Here is an 18,073-nt window from a genome sequence, read left to right on the forward strand (position 1 = left end):
AGGACTAAAGCAGGTCTAAAGCAGGACTAAAGCAGGTCTAAAGCAGGACTAAAGCAGGACTAAAGCAGGATTAAAGCAGGACTAAAGCAGGACTAAAACAGGACCAAACCAGGTATAAAGGAGGACCAAAGCAGGACTAAAGCAGGACCAAGCAGGTCTAAAGCAGGTCTAAAGCAGGACTAAAGCAGGACTAAAGCAGGACTAAAGCAGGTCTAAAGCAGGACTAAAGCAGGACTAAAGCAGGACTAAAGCAGGTCTAAAGCAGGACTAAAGCGGGACTAAAGCGGGACTAAAGCGGGTCTAAAGCGGGTCTAAAGCGGGTCTAAAGCGGGACTAAAGCGGGACTAAAGCGGGTCTAAAGCGGGTCTAAAGCGGGACTAAAGCAGGTCTAAAGCAGAACTAAAGCAGAACTAAAGCAGGTCTAAAGCAGAACTAAAGCAGGTCTAAAGCAGGACTAAAGCAGGTCTAAAGCAGGTCTAAAGCAGGTCTAAAGCAGGACTAAAGCAGGACTAAAGCAGGTCTAAAGCAGGACTAAAGCAGGTCTAAAGCAGGATTAAAGCAGGACTAAAGCAGGTCTAAAGCAGGATTAAAGCAGGTCTAAAGCAGGACTAAAACAGGACTAAAGCAGGTCTAAAGCGGGTCTAAAGCAGGTCTAAAGCGGGTCTAAAGCAGGTCTAAAGCAGGACTAAAACAGGTCTAAAGCAGGATTAAAGCGGGTCTAAAGCGGGACTAAAGCGGGTCTAAAGCGGGTCTAAAGCGGGTCTAAAGCGGGTCTAAAGCGGGACTAAAGCGGGACTAAAGCGGGACTAAAGCGGGTCTAAAGCGGGTCTAAAGCGGGTCTAAAGCGGGACTAAAGCGGGACTAAAGCGGGTCTAAAGCGGGTCTAAAGCGGGACTAAAGCGGGTCTAAAGCGGGTCTAAAGCAGGTCTAAAGCAGAACTAAAGCAGAACTAAAGCAGGTCTAAAGCAGAACTAAAGCAGAACTAAAGCAGGTCTAAAGCAGAACTAAAGCAGGTCTAAAGCAGGACTAAAGCAGGTCTAAAGCAGGACTAAAGCAGGACTAAAGCAGGATTAAAGCAGGACTAAAGCAGGTCTAAAGCAGGATTAAAGCAGGACTAAAGCAGGTCTAAAGCAGGACTAAAGCAGGACTAAAGCAGGACTAAAGCAGGACTAAAGCAGGACTAAAGCAGGTCTAAAGCAGGACTAAAGCAGGACTAAAGCAGGACTAAAGCAGGACTAAAGCAGGATTAAAGCAGGACTAAAGCAGGACTAAAACAGGACCAAACCAGGTATAAAGGAGGACCAAAGCAGGACTAAAGCAGGACCAAGCAGGTCTAAAGCAGGTCTAAAGCAGGACTAAAGCAGGACTAAAGCAGGACTAAAGCAGGTCTAAAGCAGGACTAAAGCAGGACTAAAGCAGGACTAAAGCAGGACTAAAGCAGGTCTAAAGCAGGACTAAAGCAGGACTAAAGCGGGACTAAAGCGGGACTAAAGCGGGTCTAAAGCGGGTCTAAAGCGGGTCTAAAGCGGGACTAAAGCGGGACTAAAGCGGGTCTAAAGCGGGTCTAAAGCGGGACTAAAGCAGGTCTAAAGCAGAACTAAAGCAGAACTAAAGCAGGTCTAAAGCAGGACTAAAGCAGGACTAAAGCAGGTCTAAAGCAGGACTAAAGCAGGACTAAAGCAGGTCTAAAGCAGGACTAAAGCAGGTCTAAAGCAGGATTAAAGCAGGACTAAAGCAGGTCTAAAGCAGGATTAAAGCAGGACTAAAGCAGGTCTAAAGCAGGATTAAAGCAGGACTAAAGCAGGTCTAAAGCAGGACTAAAGCAGGTCTAAAGCAGGACTAAAGCAGGTCTAAAGCAGGTCTAAAGCAGGACTAAAGCAGGACTAAAGCAGGACTAAAGCAGGTCTAAAGCAGGACTAAAGCAGGTCTAAAGCAGGACTAAAGCAGGTCTAAAGCAGGACTAAAGCAGGACTAAAGCAGGACTAAAGCAGGACTAAAGCAGGATTAAAGCAGGACCAAAGCAGGACTAAAGCAGGACCAAGCAGGTCTAAAGCAGGTCTAAAGCAGGACTAAAGCAGGACTAAAGCAGGACTAAAGCAGGACTAAAGCAGGTCTAAAGCAGGACTAAAGCAGGTCTAAAGCAGGTCTAAAGCAGGACTAAAGCAGGACTAAAGCAGGACTAAAGCAGGATTAAAGCAGGACTAAAGCAGGTCTAAAGCAGGACTAAAGCAGGACTAAAGCAGGACTAAAGCAGGACGCACTAAAATAACCCCTGAAACCAAACAAATAGCAGTTCTTACTTTTCAATCCAGTTAAAACATGAGTGGAGTAAAAGTTAAGTGCAGTACTTTCACTTTTGTACTTTGTTACTTTCCTCCACTGAGAACTTCTAAACGAGGACTAGCCCAAAAATGTGGCTTAAATTAACCCTAAAGTCAGTGAATATTTGAACTTCAGAGGAATCCATGTGTCACCTTAAGAACCACTTACCCAAACGTGACGGACCTTTGTACTGCTGCAGACAATAAAGAAACAAATGTTTATGATGAAAAGTGAGGGTTAAATTTGATTCACAATAAAAATAAAAATCACAATTCAAATGTAAATCAAATGCCCTTTGCAAAGAACAAAATGCCCCTCGTCTATACCTTACCTTACCTTATCCCTCCTGTTAACACTGTAGTTAAGACCTTTACAAACTACTACTTTTATTAGTTTTGTACGATTACTAATTAACGGTGCACGATGTAACGTTTCTGAGACAAAGTCAGAGAACTGATCGTTTTCTTTTTTTTTTGTCGTTCCCCCGGAATATTTCACAACACAGAATTAATCATATCTGTTTTGCAAATACTGAGCGACATTGTATCATTCTGGACTTTCCTGGCACGCCGTGAGTGGCAGGAGTTATGGATCCGGTAAGAGGTGAAGATCAATGTCACCGGCGAAGGAGTGGAACTGAGGACCAGGATGAAAAGGAGTGGGCCGAGGACCGACCCTTGGGGGACAGCTGAGGTGAATGGAGCAGGAGGGAGATCTACGGGGGAATCGGTCGACGTTGCCTCGGCTGAATACACGCCGCACTGGTAATGATCACTATTACGTTGTTATTCATCGTTTACGTGCGATCGTTTTCGCTTTGCGCCTCAAGGAAACAAAGACGATGAACGCGTGTATTTATTCAGCGACGCTTTGATGTCATAGTTGCCTACGGTGAATAGAACGTGCCGTTGACGATGAATCGAAGGACGTGTGGATTTTTCTTGCCGCTCCGATTGAAACGCACAGAAGCGACTCGTTCCCAACAGGCCGCCGATGGAGTCAAGTTCAGTTCAAGGGGGAGAGCTGTGAAATGAATGAATGTTTGATGGCGCTTTTTTCAGTTCAGATGAATAATGAATGATAATAAGAATAACCGGGTCACTTTCCGTTAAAAGGTCGTGCGAAAAGGCGGAGAAAAAGAACAATCTCCGTGCGTTATATCTGCGCTGATTAAAAAGCAACTTCTGTAACTGAATAAATGCAAGATCGACACGTTTAATGCCATACGGTGGAACATTCCGGGCATTAGCATCTCCATGGAGACAAGCGAAACCCTCAAACAGAAAAGTTATCTTCAACAACGGTCACACTTTATAATGACAACACAATTTATTTAAGTTTAACTAAGACTTAATCAATAGTCAACTAACAGTTTATTAACAACGATTCAGGCTTAACGGCTTCGTTTAGCAGTTATGGTATTAATTAAGCAGTTACTAAGACTTTCTTCGTGTTTATTAAGGCGCATTGTACTGAGAATGTGACATACATTAAGGGTGAACAATGGGCGATGTATTGAAATTTAGATAATTTTGTGATTGTCGATGGCTTTGAAGATACCGTATTTTCCAGACTATAAGTCACACCTTTTTTCATAGTTTTGGCCGGGGTGCGACTTATATACTTATATACTTATACTCCGGAGCGACTTATATGTGATATTACCGTGTTTTCTGGACAAAAATGCATAATAGAGAAGAAAAAAACATATACAAGTTAAACTCAATTCAATTTATTTTTGTAATGCCCAAAATCACAGTTGCCTCAGAGGGCGACGATGAAAAATGAATCAACAATGTCTGTGGTGGCGAGGGACGATGTCCTTAGACTCTCCTTCTCGGCCAGGAAAAACTACAAAAAACCTCCTTGGGAAAAAGTAGAAACCTGGAGGAGTTCCAGAGTGAAGGAGAGATCTGACTCTCACAGACGGACGCGAGGGAGACTGGAGCTGGACCCACTCTTCAGGCAGATGAGGGACCGTCTGAGTCGAGCTGGACCCACTCTTCAGGCAGATGAGGGACCGTCTGAGTCGAGCTGGACCCACTCTTCAGGCAGATGAGGGACCGTCTGAGTCGAGCTGGACCCACTCTTCAGGCAGATGAGGGACCGTCTGAGTCGAGCTGGACCCACTCTTCAGGCAGAAGAGGGACCGTCTGAGTCGAGCTGGACCCACTCTTCAGGCAGATGAGGGACCGTCTGAGTCGAGCTGGACCCACTCTTCAGGCGGATAAACTGGAGTATGAAATGCGGTTGCAAGTGTGAAAATAACAAATACCGTATTTTCCGGACTATAAGTCGCACTTTCATAGTTTTGGCCGGGGTGTGACTTATACTTATACTTAAATACTTATACTCTGGAGCGACTCATATGTGATATTATTTGTTATTGACTGGTGCGACTTTTACTCCGGAATGACTTATAATCCGGAAAATACGGTAAATTGAAACATCGAGTATCTCATTTATAGCGGAAAATGTTACAAAAGTGAAAATAGTGCAATCGTACGAGGCGATGTTCCCTAACTTTTGTGATTAAATGGCAGGAACCTGACATCCGTCCGACGATCAAACCTCGGCCGATACGATACGCCTTCCGTTGGACCGACGCGCGGTATCGTCATCGGGATATTAATTTTTGTTCCACGTCGCCCGGCTCTCGTGCATGTTTTACGGTGGGTTTAATGAGGTGGGTGTAATGAGGTGGGTGTAATGAGGTGGGTTTAATGAGGTGGGTTTAATGAGGTGGGTGTAATGAGGTGGGTGTAATTTGTCGGTGGCATTCATCTCAAAGTGGGAGGGTCCTTTCCCATTTAAAGTGCACAGCAGGAGCAGAGTGTGCGAGTGTGCGAGAGAGAGAGAGAGAGGGTTGACGCCGCCGCCGGGATCAGAGCAGTGAAGACGGAGGCAGCGACCCGACACGGACAGACGGTGGAGGAGAGGAGGCTGCTGCTGCTGCTCTACAACACTGACACAAACGCTCGCTTTTGTGCCCGTCGCCTGCGACCGCCGCCGCCGCCGCCGTCATGCCTAACTTTTCTGGCAACTGGAAGATGAAGAGCAGTGAGAATTTCGACGAACTTCTCAAAGTCTTGGGTGAGTCCTTCCCCGCGGGTTCTTTTGTGCTCGGGTTCCCGTTTCGCGTCGTGAGGTCGGGCGATCCGTCATGAGCCAGAGTCAAAAGGCTCGTCTTGTTGCCGTGGAATGGCACGTCTGGATATTCACGACGTTCCTGAGGAGCTAAAGAACTGGCCATTTCAGGGTTAGAAATGAAGATATATGTGATACACGGCCATATTTACCACTTTATATTAACTACACCTTAATTAACCTTAATAAAGCATGAACAAGGACTTAATTCATATTGAACATACAGTTTATTAAGCATGATTAAGGCTTAGTCACTACTTAATAAAGGTTAGGGTTAGGAATTAGGTTTAGCATCAGTTAAATATTTACTAAGCCTGAATCATTATTAATAAACTGTTTGTTCACTGTTAATTAAGTTTTTGTTCATGCTTTATAAAGACTGGAATTAGTGGAGTTAGGGTATTATTTGAATTGTTATTAGCCTGAACCATTCTTGATGTTCAGTCGTTGTTCATGTGTTATTAAGGCTATTAAAAGTAGTCATTACATACTTATTTACGCCTCAATAAAACATGAAGAAAGACATTGTTTATTAAGATTTTTTCTTAGTAACTAGGCTTAGGCTTAGTAACTACTTAATTCATATCCTAAGCCCTTAATTTAGTTGTTACTAAGCCTTCGTTATGAATTTAAATTTACACTTTATAATAACTGCACCTAATTATCATTAACAAAGCATGAACAAAGACTTAATTCACAATGAACATACAGTTTATTAAGCGTTATTAAGCCTTATTAACAACTTAATGAAGGTTAGGTATTAGGTTTAGCATCAGTTAAATACTTACTAAGCCTGAATCATTGTTAATAAACTGTTTGTTCACTGTTAATTAAGTCTTTGATCATGCTTTATTAAGGCATATTATGGAGTAAGTGGAGTTAGGGTATTCACTTAATTGTTTTTAGCCTGAGCCATTCTTCTTCATGTTCAGTCGTTCATGCGTTATAAAGGCTATTAAAATGTAGTTATTACATAATTATTAACGCCTTAATACAACATGAGGAAAGAATTCATAATGAAGAAATAGTTTATAAAGAATGGTTCAGGCTTAGTAACTACTTAATTAATATCCTAAGCCCTTAGTTAAGTTGTTACTAAGCCTGAATATTTAGTAATAAACAATTTCTAACTACTCAATTAAGGTTAGCAATTAGACTTAGCATCGGTTAAATATTTACTAAGCCTGAATCATCGTTAATAAACAGTTAGTTCACTATTAATTAAGTGTTTACTCATGCTTTGTTAAGGCTGGAGTAAGTGTAGTTTTTATAAAGTGAATTATTAAATACAAGATGGATGAGTTTAATGCCAAACTGTGGAACATTCAAGGCACAGCAGTAACGTCTGTACTTTTAAAGATTTTTATTCTAATCCGATTGTTCCTGTTCCCATGACGTCGGTTCCTCGCGGATTATCGTCAGCATCGTTGTCGTTCCCACGGGAAACGCTCGGGACATGTTTTCCGCGCAGACTTGCAGCGCCGATACGAGGACGCCGGCGATGCTAACTCGCCGTGCCAAACAAATCTGGTATTGTTACTTTTTGGGGAGGAGGGAGGGCAGCAGCATTCATGCAACCAGTCTAAGTAGGGCATGAATTAGCGATGCCGCGGGAGGATTCGGGAGAAACGTCCTCCGCCGTCGCTCGCGTGTCAAACTCCACAGCGGCAACGGTCGGACGTTAGCGGATGCTCGATAGCAATCCGCGCAGTCTTCGCCGGTTTGATGGAAGTTAATGAAATAGCACAGGGCTAGCTAACGATGACGACGAGTCAGCGATGAGAAGTATTCCAATGATTCGACGAGACAAACGATTATCTTAGACTATTTAAGTACATTATCAGCCGATTAAATGTCGATATATGGCTTCTAGATCGAGAATATTTACGGATAAAGTGTATCACCAATTCAAATCAGAAATCGTTTATTCTGTTTTTTACATTTTGATTTAACGGGTATTTGTTGTAAAAACGGTCGTTGCGTGTGTGTTTCAGAGTCCGTAAAGTCCACGAGTAGGAAATATCAAAATATGATTGTTTTTATGTACTCGACTTCGGGATTGGTCGATTTCGTTGTTGAAAACCTGAAATAGTACTTTAGATTCAGAGACATGGAACTGAAAAGGACGCTTTCGCACCTCATTCCGGTTTGATCCAATAGCTTGAGTCGTCCTTGTCTTGTCTAGATTTACATGCGATATAATTATATATGTTTAGAACGCAATAGCTTCATCATTTCTATCTTTTGGCTTAAAGTCTCAGGCTCTGAAGCTGATTGGCCGACAGACTTTTATTGTTTTATGCAGGATTATAGAGTATGAACGCACCACAGCCGAGAGGAGACGGAGTGCCACTGGAGCTTTCAGAGTTAAAGGTGCACTTTTTAGTCAATTAGGAACAAGCGCTTTACACGGGGACGACGACCGCGAAGTGTTCTTAATACTTGAATGACACGTTAATTAAAACTCATTTAAAGGGGTTAACTATTGTCATGCCATTGATATATCTTGATTATATGTCTTCATTCAAGGCAAGTTTATTTGTAGAACACAATTTGTAGACAAAGAAATTCAAAGTGCTTCACACAACAGGAAAAGTCATATGTCCTGACTCTGGCACCAGCAGGAGGCCGGTCCATGTTTAGTCCTGACTCTGGCACCAGCAGGAGGCCGGTCCATGTTTAGTCCTGACTCTGGCACCAGCAGGAGGCCGGTCCATGTTTAGTCCTGACTCTGGCACCAGCAGGAGGCCGGTCCATGTTTAGTCCTGACTCTGGCACCAGCAGGAGGCCGGTCCATGTTTAGTCCTGACTCTGGCACCAGCAGGAGGCCGGTCCATATTTAGTCCTGACTCTGGCACCAGCAGGAGGCCGATGATATTCAAATTCCACGACGTTATTCCCCGTCACAAACTCGCTGAACTGAACGTGACCCCCTGTTGTTATTCTCATCTTTATCAAACTTGCCCCAAATCCCCCCACAGTGAACAATAGTACCGTATGCGTGTGTCTACGTCTGCGGCGCATTCCCGACACATGCTTGCTCTCGATTAGCGCCTGGAGTGATGGGACGGTAAAGACCCCCCAAAAAGAGGCCAGTGAGCGGCCGTTACGGTCTAATCTACTGGAGACAAACGCATGGATAAGTCTCTCTAAATCTGGTTTAGACACTATATTTTTGATTTTGACAATGTTTTTTAGATGGTAAAAAGCTGCTGATGTTATTGATTTGACGTGGCTATTAAAGTTCAAGTCTGAGTCCATTATTACCCCCAGATTTCTAACTTGGTTTGTAGGTTTGAGAGCGAGACTCTGGAGGTGACCGCTAACACTTTCTCTTTGTTTCTGTGACAAAGACAATGATTTCAGTCTTGTCTGAGTTCAGCTGGAGAAAGTTGTTTTGCATCCACAAACTGATCTGTTGGATGCAGTGACAGAGTGAATCCACTGGTCCATAGTCACCTGCCGATAGTGAAACATAGATCTGACTCGTCTGCATAATTGTGATAGGACACATTTTCACTGCGTATCAGCTGATCTAACGGCAGCATGTAGAGGTTGAACAGAAGGGGACACTTCTGTTAAGATAAATATGTTTTGAATTTTGGTTAAATAAAAATGTATCACAGAATAGCTAACTTTTTAGGTTTATAATTTCACTTCGTGTTTGTTATTGATGGTATCACACTGGGAAATTACCCAGCAAACATTGGGCCAAAACTCATCTAATGTCACAGTTTTTTTATTTGACAAATAAAAATATATGAGACCAACTTTATTTTGTTGAATTCATGTTTAGAGTCAAAAAAGTTGTTTCTTTGTGTAAATTCTGCATAAACTTTGACTGGAGTGAGTGTCCCTGGTGTGATCTCACTTCCTGTCATTTTCTGCACATTTTTCCATGTTTTCTCCACAAATACCTGCTCGATTGGTGTAAAACTATAATTTATATGTAAAACAGGTATAAATACACCAAATAAAGCCAAAATTAGAAAATCGTAAAAACCTGTCATAGGCACTTTAATTCTCAAGTCAAAAGGATACACAACACTAAAAGACATAATCAACTATTTAAAGACATTGCAATAGTAACAGTCTCTTTGCACGGACTGAACCAGGACTAAACCAGGACTAAACCAGAACTAAAACAGGGCTAAACCAGGACTAAACCAGGACTGAACCAGGACTAAAACAGGGCTAAACCAGGACTAAACCAGGTCTGAACCAGGACTGAACCAGGTCTGAACCAGGACTGAACCAGGACTGAACCAGGACTGAACCAGGTCTAAACCAGGTCTAAACCAGGACTAAACCAGGACTAAACCAGGTCTAAACCAGGACTGAACCAGGTCTAAACCAGGACTAAACCAGGACTAAACCAGGTCTAAACCAGGTCTGAACCAGGACTGAACCAGGTCTAAACCAGGACTAAACCAGGACTGAACCAGGTCAAAACCAGGACTGAACCAGGTCTAAACCAGGACTAAACCAGGACTAAACCAGGACTAAACCAGGTCTAAACCAGGACTAAACCAGGACTGAACCAGGTCAAAACCAGGACTGAACCAGGTCTAAACCAGGACTAAACCAGGTCTAAACCAGGACTAAACCAGGACTGAACCAGGACTGAACCAGGACTGAACCAGGTCTAAACCAGGTCTAAACCAGGACTAAACCAGGTCTAAACCAGGACTAAACCAGGTCTAAACCAGGACTGAACCAGGTCTAAATCAGGACTAAACTAGGACTAAACCAGGACTGAACCAGGACTGTGGCATGGAAAACAAGAAATTGTGAGATCACATTAGTTTTGGCCCGGTGTTTGCTGGGTAATTTCCTAGGAAGTGAAATTCTAAACTCTAAACTAAACTAATCAAAAAATTGCTATTTTGGGATAAAATTTGTATCCAAATATATTTATCTTAACTGAATTTTAGTTCAATGAGTTGTTCCCATGTTTCTCTAATTACGTTGTCGTTTGGTGGGTTTTGTCCCTGTGGTAAATAATCATCAGAGTTTTACATCTGTCAAGTCGCAGTTTGTGAAGAAAATCTGACAAATAAAAGTTGAAAATGACCGGAAGCAGAGCCGAGTTCACGATACCACTGTGATGTCATCAAAACGCGCCCTTCCAGAAACTTTGCACGGGACTTACACCGTTTTATGACAGTTTAAACAGTGATTTAACAAGATAAAGGTGTCGTCAGGTGTAATTATTTGTCAAATCATAACTATTATATGATTATACTTGTTAGGTATTCAGTACTCTGTTAATAAATACATTTAAAAGTATTCTTCCCAACACAAGCAACCATCACATGTACACCTGAGGATACTGAGTAAAGCTGAAGGGAAATCAGCGGAAACATCAGGCTAACCACTCTGCCACACAGAAAAAAGAAACTAGCAAATAAGTGTTGGTTATTATTCTTTTTTTTGGTCTTTTTTCTGCAGAAAACGCTGGGGAAGGCGGATTGGGTCACGTCATTGCAAATCCTTTAGATAACGAGACTTAAAAACATCGTAAAAGTATTTTTAGTGTTTGGCCCTCGCTGAAGCTCGATGGGATCAGGATGAACGGATGAAATCTGAGGGTTTTTACGTCCATGGAACAGATTATATTATAGATTATATATTCTCCAAATTAATGCACATGATTGATTTTGTTGTTGATGTTGTTGTTGTTGTTGTTGTTGTTGAGAAAATCTAACCGCGACTTCTGATTTAAAGATGCACCACTTCACTTTTCTTGCTCTTGTTTTCATCTGCTTGACGTAAATTTACCATTCATTTTCCCCATAAACTTTCAGAACAAAATTTACAGTATATTAACAGTTGGAACGTTTGCGCGTGACCGATCAGCTGCAAGACTTAACCCAATTTAAATTTCTGACACTTTATAAACCTCTAAATCAGGGGTGTCCAAACTTTCTTCACCAAGGGCCACATTTGGAAACTTATACGGAGCCGAGGGCCACAGACAATGTCGAATTTGTCAAATAACAAATAGCATTTTCCATTGTTTTGATTCCTCCACACCTTTAATAATACATGGAACATTAATATTAGGTTGGTATAACGTCAAATTGCTTGGATTTTTTGAAGTTTGGACCAATTTAGCAGGAAGCCGAAGGGCCAACAAAAATTGGTCTGAGGGCCGCATTTGGCCCCTGGGCCGTAGGTTGGACATGCCTGCTCTAAATTTAAAACATGTTGCAGAATTTTTGTAATTTTTTTTGGACATTCTGACTTAATTCACAGATTTTGGACCAGATTGTCACCTTTAATTTAACATAAATGTGCCATGCTTGTGTTTCGTTGGATGTCCATTCGTATCTTTATTCGAATCCCCGCACTTAGAACGTGTGACAGTTTTGGGCGAACCCGAGTTTCGTCCGGTTGCCCGGGGTTACCGTGCGAGTTCAAACCTCCGCTTTTGCCGTGGCTGTTGGGTGAGTGTGTGAATCAGACGTGGACGTTCTAGAATGCGAGCGGACAGAGGCGCGCCGTGTTCCCTCCTCTGTGTCTGATGCGTGTGGACACTTCACCCAGGGGTGCTCCAGCCGCACAATAAAAGCACCGCACAAAAACCCCACCGCACAACACTCAAAGAGAGGGCTTTAGTCTGAGCGCCGGGACTCACAGGCTTCCATACACCCGCGACACGGGAAGATTAGCACGTTACGATACGTGCGGTAATCGGGGCGTTGTACACGATGTTCGCCAATACTAATGACCAACTATTTGAGTGTTTTTTGCCGAAACACAACCTGAAGAAACGTAACATGGAATACAAATGCATTACATAAAGAAGTTTACTTTTTCTAAACAAGCAACAAAGTGGAAGCACCGTCATTAAATAAAAACTCATGCGATACATCGATCGTGCAGCTCACAATATCACCAAAGTATATTGTATCATACACATACTGATACTTTTGCTCCATCAGATAATGTGCAGTGTAATATATAAATATGTTGTTTTTGTATGTTTAGGTTGAGCAACATTTAGACTTTATCCATGGTTTAGTCCAATTTTAGACCTGAGTCTGATTTTCTGGTTAAAGTCTGGGTTTAGATCTGGTGACACATTGTACTTTTTAATGTGACATTTACTCTGGAGCCAAACAGTGTCTTCAGTGGAATTAAGTGAGAATGAAATGAGGAGAAAAGTGTGAAAAGCACCGTTATATGTTTTTTTTGTTATATACTACTTTATAATACCGGGTATAGCTAGCTGTAAAGGCTAAAGTGGCGACATGCGCTAGCGAGTACGGCGAGCCAATATTCGCAGTTGTATACTTGATTGTAGTTGTATACTATATACTTAATTGTAGTTGTATTCAGTGGCGGCTGGTGGTACAAATTATAGGGGGGGCTATTTGACATAACCGTGTTTTTGTTTTTTTTAATGTCCAAAATTGAAACTTTTAACATTGACTATATGGTAGTAGAAAAAACTTCAGTTGTAGTCATCTGGACTGAGTTAGTCCAGATGACTATAACTGAAGTTTTTTCTACTATGGAACACGCCTGGACGAATGAGGGATTACACCGACATTGACTGTATGGATACATATTTTAAATACACATTTACAACTGAATTAATTAAGTAAACACACTTTATTTCCACTCCAAAAGAGCAAATCAAAAATCTCAGTGATACTGTCCCTTATTGTGCAGAGTATCAATTACTACATTAAGAGGAAATAAAAACACAAACAAAAAACACAAAGTGGCATTAGTTACCCTGAACTACATGTGCAACATTTTACATTTTTATATTTAATTATCAAAGACAGTATTGCTGTTGGAAAGTTGTCATTTATAGCTTTCTTTCATAGGTTTTCTAATAACAAAAGTATATTTTTATCAATAGAAGTTAAGTGATACTTAGCGTTAGCCTTATGCAAGTAATCAACTGAAAAAAACTGCGTGTTTGTTGTCATGGTAACGGAGCACGGAATTTGACAGACACATTCTCGGCTCGGATCGATCCGAAATCAGCTTTCAACACAAATAAATCCAGCAAACAGTTGAGCTGCTCACGGAAAACACGGCGTGTGTGGCACTTCCTGCAGGCGCGCGCACGTGTTTATTTTATTTATTTAAGGACATAGCACAAACCAGATGCAATGTTTTAAGTGTATGTATGTATGTAGCAGAATATGCTAATTTTCAACACCTGTCCATTGGGCCAATTTAGATTTGCCAATTTGCCTGATACATGCATGTCTTTGGACGGTGGGAGGAGCTGGAGAACCCGGAGAGAACCAACGGTAACACGGGGAGAACATGCAGACTCCACCCAGAGAGATCATGTGATATTGGTCTGCTCCGGGAATCGAACCCATGATCTCCTTCTTGGGAGGCAAGAGCGCTATCCGCCTTTGCCACCGTGCACCCCATGATGTCTGTGTCTTGTGTAAAAAGCGTAGCTCCGTGGCGTAACTACCACGTTCAAAAGGGCGCTTTCTGGAGCGCCCCAAAGTCGCTATTTTCCTCTGGAGAAAACCATAGTGACGTAGTCACTTTTGATTGTGATTTGATTGGCTAAAAATCCCCATTGCTTTTCTATGAGGCTCTGGGGCGCTTTTTAAACCGCCTCACGGGAACGTAGAAAAGTGACGCAGACTGCGCCAGGCAGCAGACTACGCGCCGCAAACAAAGTATACATCTATATCTATTTATAGATGTATATATGGATATATATTATTATAGATTGAAAGGGGGGGACCAGCCGCTGCTGGTTGTATACTTAATTCTAGTTGTATACTTAATTGTACTTGAATACTTCATTGTACTTCTATACTTAATTGTAGTTGTATACTTCATTGTACTTGTATACTTCATTGTACTTGAATACTTCATTGTACTTCTATACTTAATTGTAGTTGTATACTTCATTGTACTTGTATACTTCATTGTACTTGAATACTTCATTGTACTTGAATACTTCATTGTAGTAGTATGCTTCATTGTACTTGTATACTTCATTGTACTTGTATACTTCATTGTAGTAGTACGCTTTACTGCAGTTGTATACTTTGTCTAATAGAGCAGATAAGTGGTAAACAAATATAAAATCCCAGTATGTGTCTCTTGTGCCTCGTGTGCAGGAGTGAACGCGATGCTGAGGAAGGTTGCCGTGGCAGCAGCCTCGAACCCTCACGTGGAGATTCGTCAGGACGGAGACACATTCTACATCAAGACCTCCACCAGCATCCGGACCACCGAGATCAACTTCACCGTCGGAGAAGAGTACAACGAGGAGACGGTGGACGGGCGCAAGTGCAAGGTACAAGTACAAGTGCAAGTGCAAGGTACAAGTACAAGTACAAGTACACGTCGCCCGCTCACTAACTGCTGTAGCTGTTGGGTGGGAGGTCGTCAGGGTGTAGTGTTGTAAATGTAGTGATTTTGATAAAGCAGGAATATTCAACATCAGGCCCGCGGGCTAAATCCGGCCCTCCAAGCAATTTAATCCGGCCTACGAGCCATCTTCCACATATTAAAAAAATTAAATAATAATCTTTTTTACTGGTTTAGTTCTAGTCTGGTGCTAGTTCAATTCTGGTTCAGTCCTGGATGGGCAATTTTGAAAGTCAATGTTGATAAAGTATTTTGTATTAAATATTATATTATATGTTTGTGTTATTTATCACAAAAATCTAATCTATGAGTATTTATTGTATTAACTTAATTTATTTAAAGAGTGTTGGGGATATTGTGTGCGACCCAAACTGTTGTTACAGTGTCGTGTTGTGAAAAATCTGGCCCTAGTGAATTGTATGAACTGTATAGATGTTTGTTTGTTTGTTTGTTTGTCCTAAAGTAAGAGTAACGTTATTTCAAACTATAATCACTCAAGTAGAAGTACAACCGAATAGTCCAAGGTGATATTGACAAAATATTCCGATAACAATATTCAGATTTATGATTTAGATATATTTTAGATATGATGTCAACAAAATGTGTTTTTAAATGTCTTAGTTCAGACAAATGTGAAGTGTCTGGAAAATAACTCACAAAAGTGCAGAAATATCACTTTATACAGTTGGTTGTTTTTTTTTACTTTTTCCTCATATCTGTTTTAGAGTTTGTAGATTACGATTATAAGAAAAATACGATGATCATTTATTATAGACGACCGGCCACGATTATTCGATTAATCGTTACAATTAACTTAAATGATCAGAATTCCTCAAACATTAAAGCTGAATTAATAATTATTTTTTTCCTCTATAGAATCTGTTTTATTTGTGTTATATTGTGTCGCAAGCTTTTTTTAAATTATTATCATCATTATTATTATCATTATTATTATGGATATTTCTGACTTTTTCCGACCACTTTCAGACTAAAACCGAATGCAAAACTAAAATAAATCAATACTCGCAGTCTGCTCATGCGATGCTTTCATGGAAGTCGTTTGTTTCCACTTCGTCGATTCGTTTGAGATTCGCTCCAATAAGAATGCGTAATCCTGCCAACTACGCCATTGCCTGCGATGGGGCGAGCGGTGTGTTCAGGGGCCGCTGGGACTTCTCCTTGTCGTTCTTTCTGAAGGTTGAATGAAATATTAATGACCACCTGCAGGTTGCTATGAGGGTCACGCACCACAGCCGGATCGGGGCGTCCCGAAGGAGATGGAGCCTTCAAAAAGAGTTACCGCCCAGGTAAAACCCGGCTTCGGCAGCGAGGAGTGGGAGCGACAGAAGATGAGCCGGGAATCGTTGAAAAGGAAACCGTTGCGTAGTGTGAGAAGTGGTGATCTGAGGTGTCACTGCAACGCCGATGTTTCCCAGACTGAAGGATTAGCACCGTTGCCATGGCAATTAAAGGCAACATCGTGTAAAGTCGACTTTTAAGAGCTTTTAACCATGTTCGAATAGTTTTTCCTTATTTACCGTCTCAAAGTTGTATTTAGAGTGATTCGAACTCCTGCTGTCACCGACTGTCACCACAGACACGCCCACTGCTCTCCACAGACACGCCCACTGCTCTCCAGAGACACGCCCGCTGCTCTCCACAGACACGCCCGCTGCTCTCCACGGACACGCCCGCTGCTCTCCACAGACACGCCCGCTGCTCTCCACAGACACGCCCGCTGCTCTCCACAGACACGCCCGCTGCTCTCCACGGACACGCCCGCTGCTCTCCACAGACACGCCCGCTGCTCTCCACAGACACGCCCGCTGCTCTCCACGGACACGCCCGCTGCTCTCCACGGACACGCCCGCTGCTCTCCACAGACACGCCCACTGCTCCAAACAGACACGCCCGCTGCTCTCCACAGACACGCCCACTGCTCCAAACAGACACGCCCGCTGCTCTCCACAGACACGCCCACTGCTCCAAACAGACACGCCCGCTGCTCTCCACAGACACGCTTGTTTTAGATTCATATTGTACATTTTAACTGTCCAAAATATTCAATATTTACTTAGGGGTGTTGTAGATTCTAACTAAGATTTGTCTTTTTAAACAGACTAATCAGTAAATATGGAAATAGAAGAAAAAATAAACAACTAATTATTGAAAATCCATTGTTTTGTTATTTTGTTAAGTTTACTACGTCTTTAACTTACTGGATTTAACAAACTTATTATCTGTTTCGGATTTGTAAATAAAAAGGAGAATTTAAATGCATTTTGCCAAGTGGCCAAAACAGTAAAAATAATTTGGTAATAATTTATAATGAAGGTTTAAATCATAGGTTTTGGTAAAGTTATATTCTCTTTTTGTTTAGTTGTTTTAATCCATAAAGAAAAACACAAAACGGGCATAAAAGAATAAAATAAAAACCCAACACAAACCGTCTAATGCTCATTAAAGTTAGTGTCTGACTGTGAACTCTGAATATTAAGGCTCTGCTGTAATTAGCTGCATGACCCGATCATTATTCACACATATATTATTATTATTATCATTGTTTTTTTAATAAAACTTGACTATAAGAACCAAAACCTGGGACAGACAAAAAATCAGCCACAGACACACAGTGGACACTGGATCATCCATAATATATAATTGTGTTGTTTTTATTGAGTTTACCTTTGGCTGGTGTTGGCACAGACTTCGAGAGAACATGTCCAGGGTCAAATGTCCAGTCGGCGCTCATGTTGATCTTTCCATGTTTTGAAACGAGAAACGAGACACAGTCAGAACACTTAAGCCGGACGAGACGCCGACTCAGAGCTTCTTCAGTTCATTGAAGTAAACCCACAGCTCAAACTGAAGCCGTTTCTGTTTTTGGAGTAAAAACTTTAGGCTTTTTAACATTTTTATTTGTGGGTTTAGTGGGATTTAGTGGGTTTATTGATTTGACTGGAAATAAATGTTTTCTTTTACGTTTCACGCGCCGAGAGCTTCAGAATCAGAATCATCAACAACAAGATGGTGGGATTTGTTTTTTCCGTAAGGAAATCTCCCGACTTCTGTGTCAGTTACAGACAAAACAGGGACGTAAACAAACAGGTTACATCATTGTTTTGCTCTTTACAATCTGATATTTTATAAAGCGTGAGAGTTAATGTCAAATGTATTACCATCACCAAAAGTGGAAATAAAGTTTGTTTATTTCATTCATTCAGTTGTAACTGTG

General features: G+C 41.6%; 1 protein-coding gene across 1 annotated transcript in view; it reads left to right on the plus strand.

The window, feature by feature from the left end:
• The first annotated feature begins 5,158 nt into the window (after nucleotides 1-5,158).
• The window catches only part of crabp1a (cellular retinoic acid binding protein 1a), a 31,269-nt gene continuing 18,354 nt past the window's right edge, over nucleotides 5,159-18,073 (plus strand). Inside the window, exons 1-2 of the mRNA XM_072435754.1 lie at nucleotides 5,159-5,415; nucleotides 14,586-14,764. Of these exons, the coding sequence (XP_072291855.1) occupies nucleotides 5,346-5,415; nucleotides 14,586-14,764 (249 nt within the window). The 5' untranslated portion in view covers nucleotides 5,159-5,345. The remainder of the gene's footprint in view (nucleotides 5,416-14,585; nucleotides 14,765-18,073) is intronic.

Source organism: Eucyclogobius newberryi, unplaced genomic scaffold, assembly GCF_026437365.1.
Source record: "Eucyclogobius newberryi isolate DKJ021-1_F unplaced genomic scaffold, fEucNew1.0.hap1 SCAF_7, whole genome shotgun sequence".
NCBI classification, from domain to species: domain Eukaryota; kingdom Metazoa; phylum Chordata; class Actinopteri; order Gobiiformes; family Gobiidae; genus Eucyclogobius; species Eucyclogobius newberryi.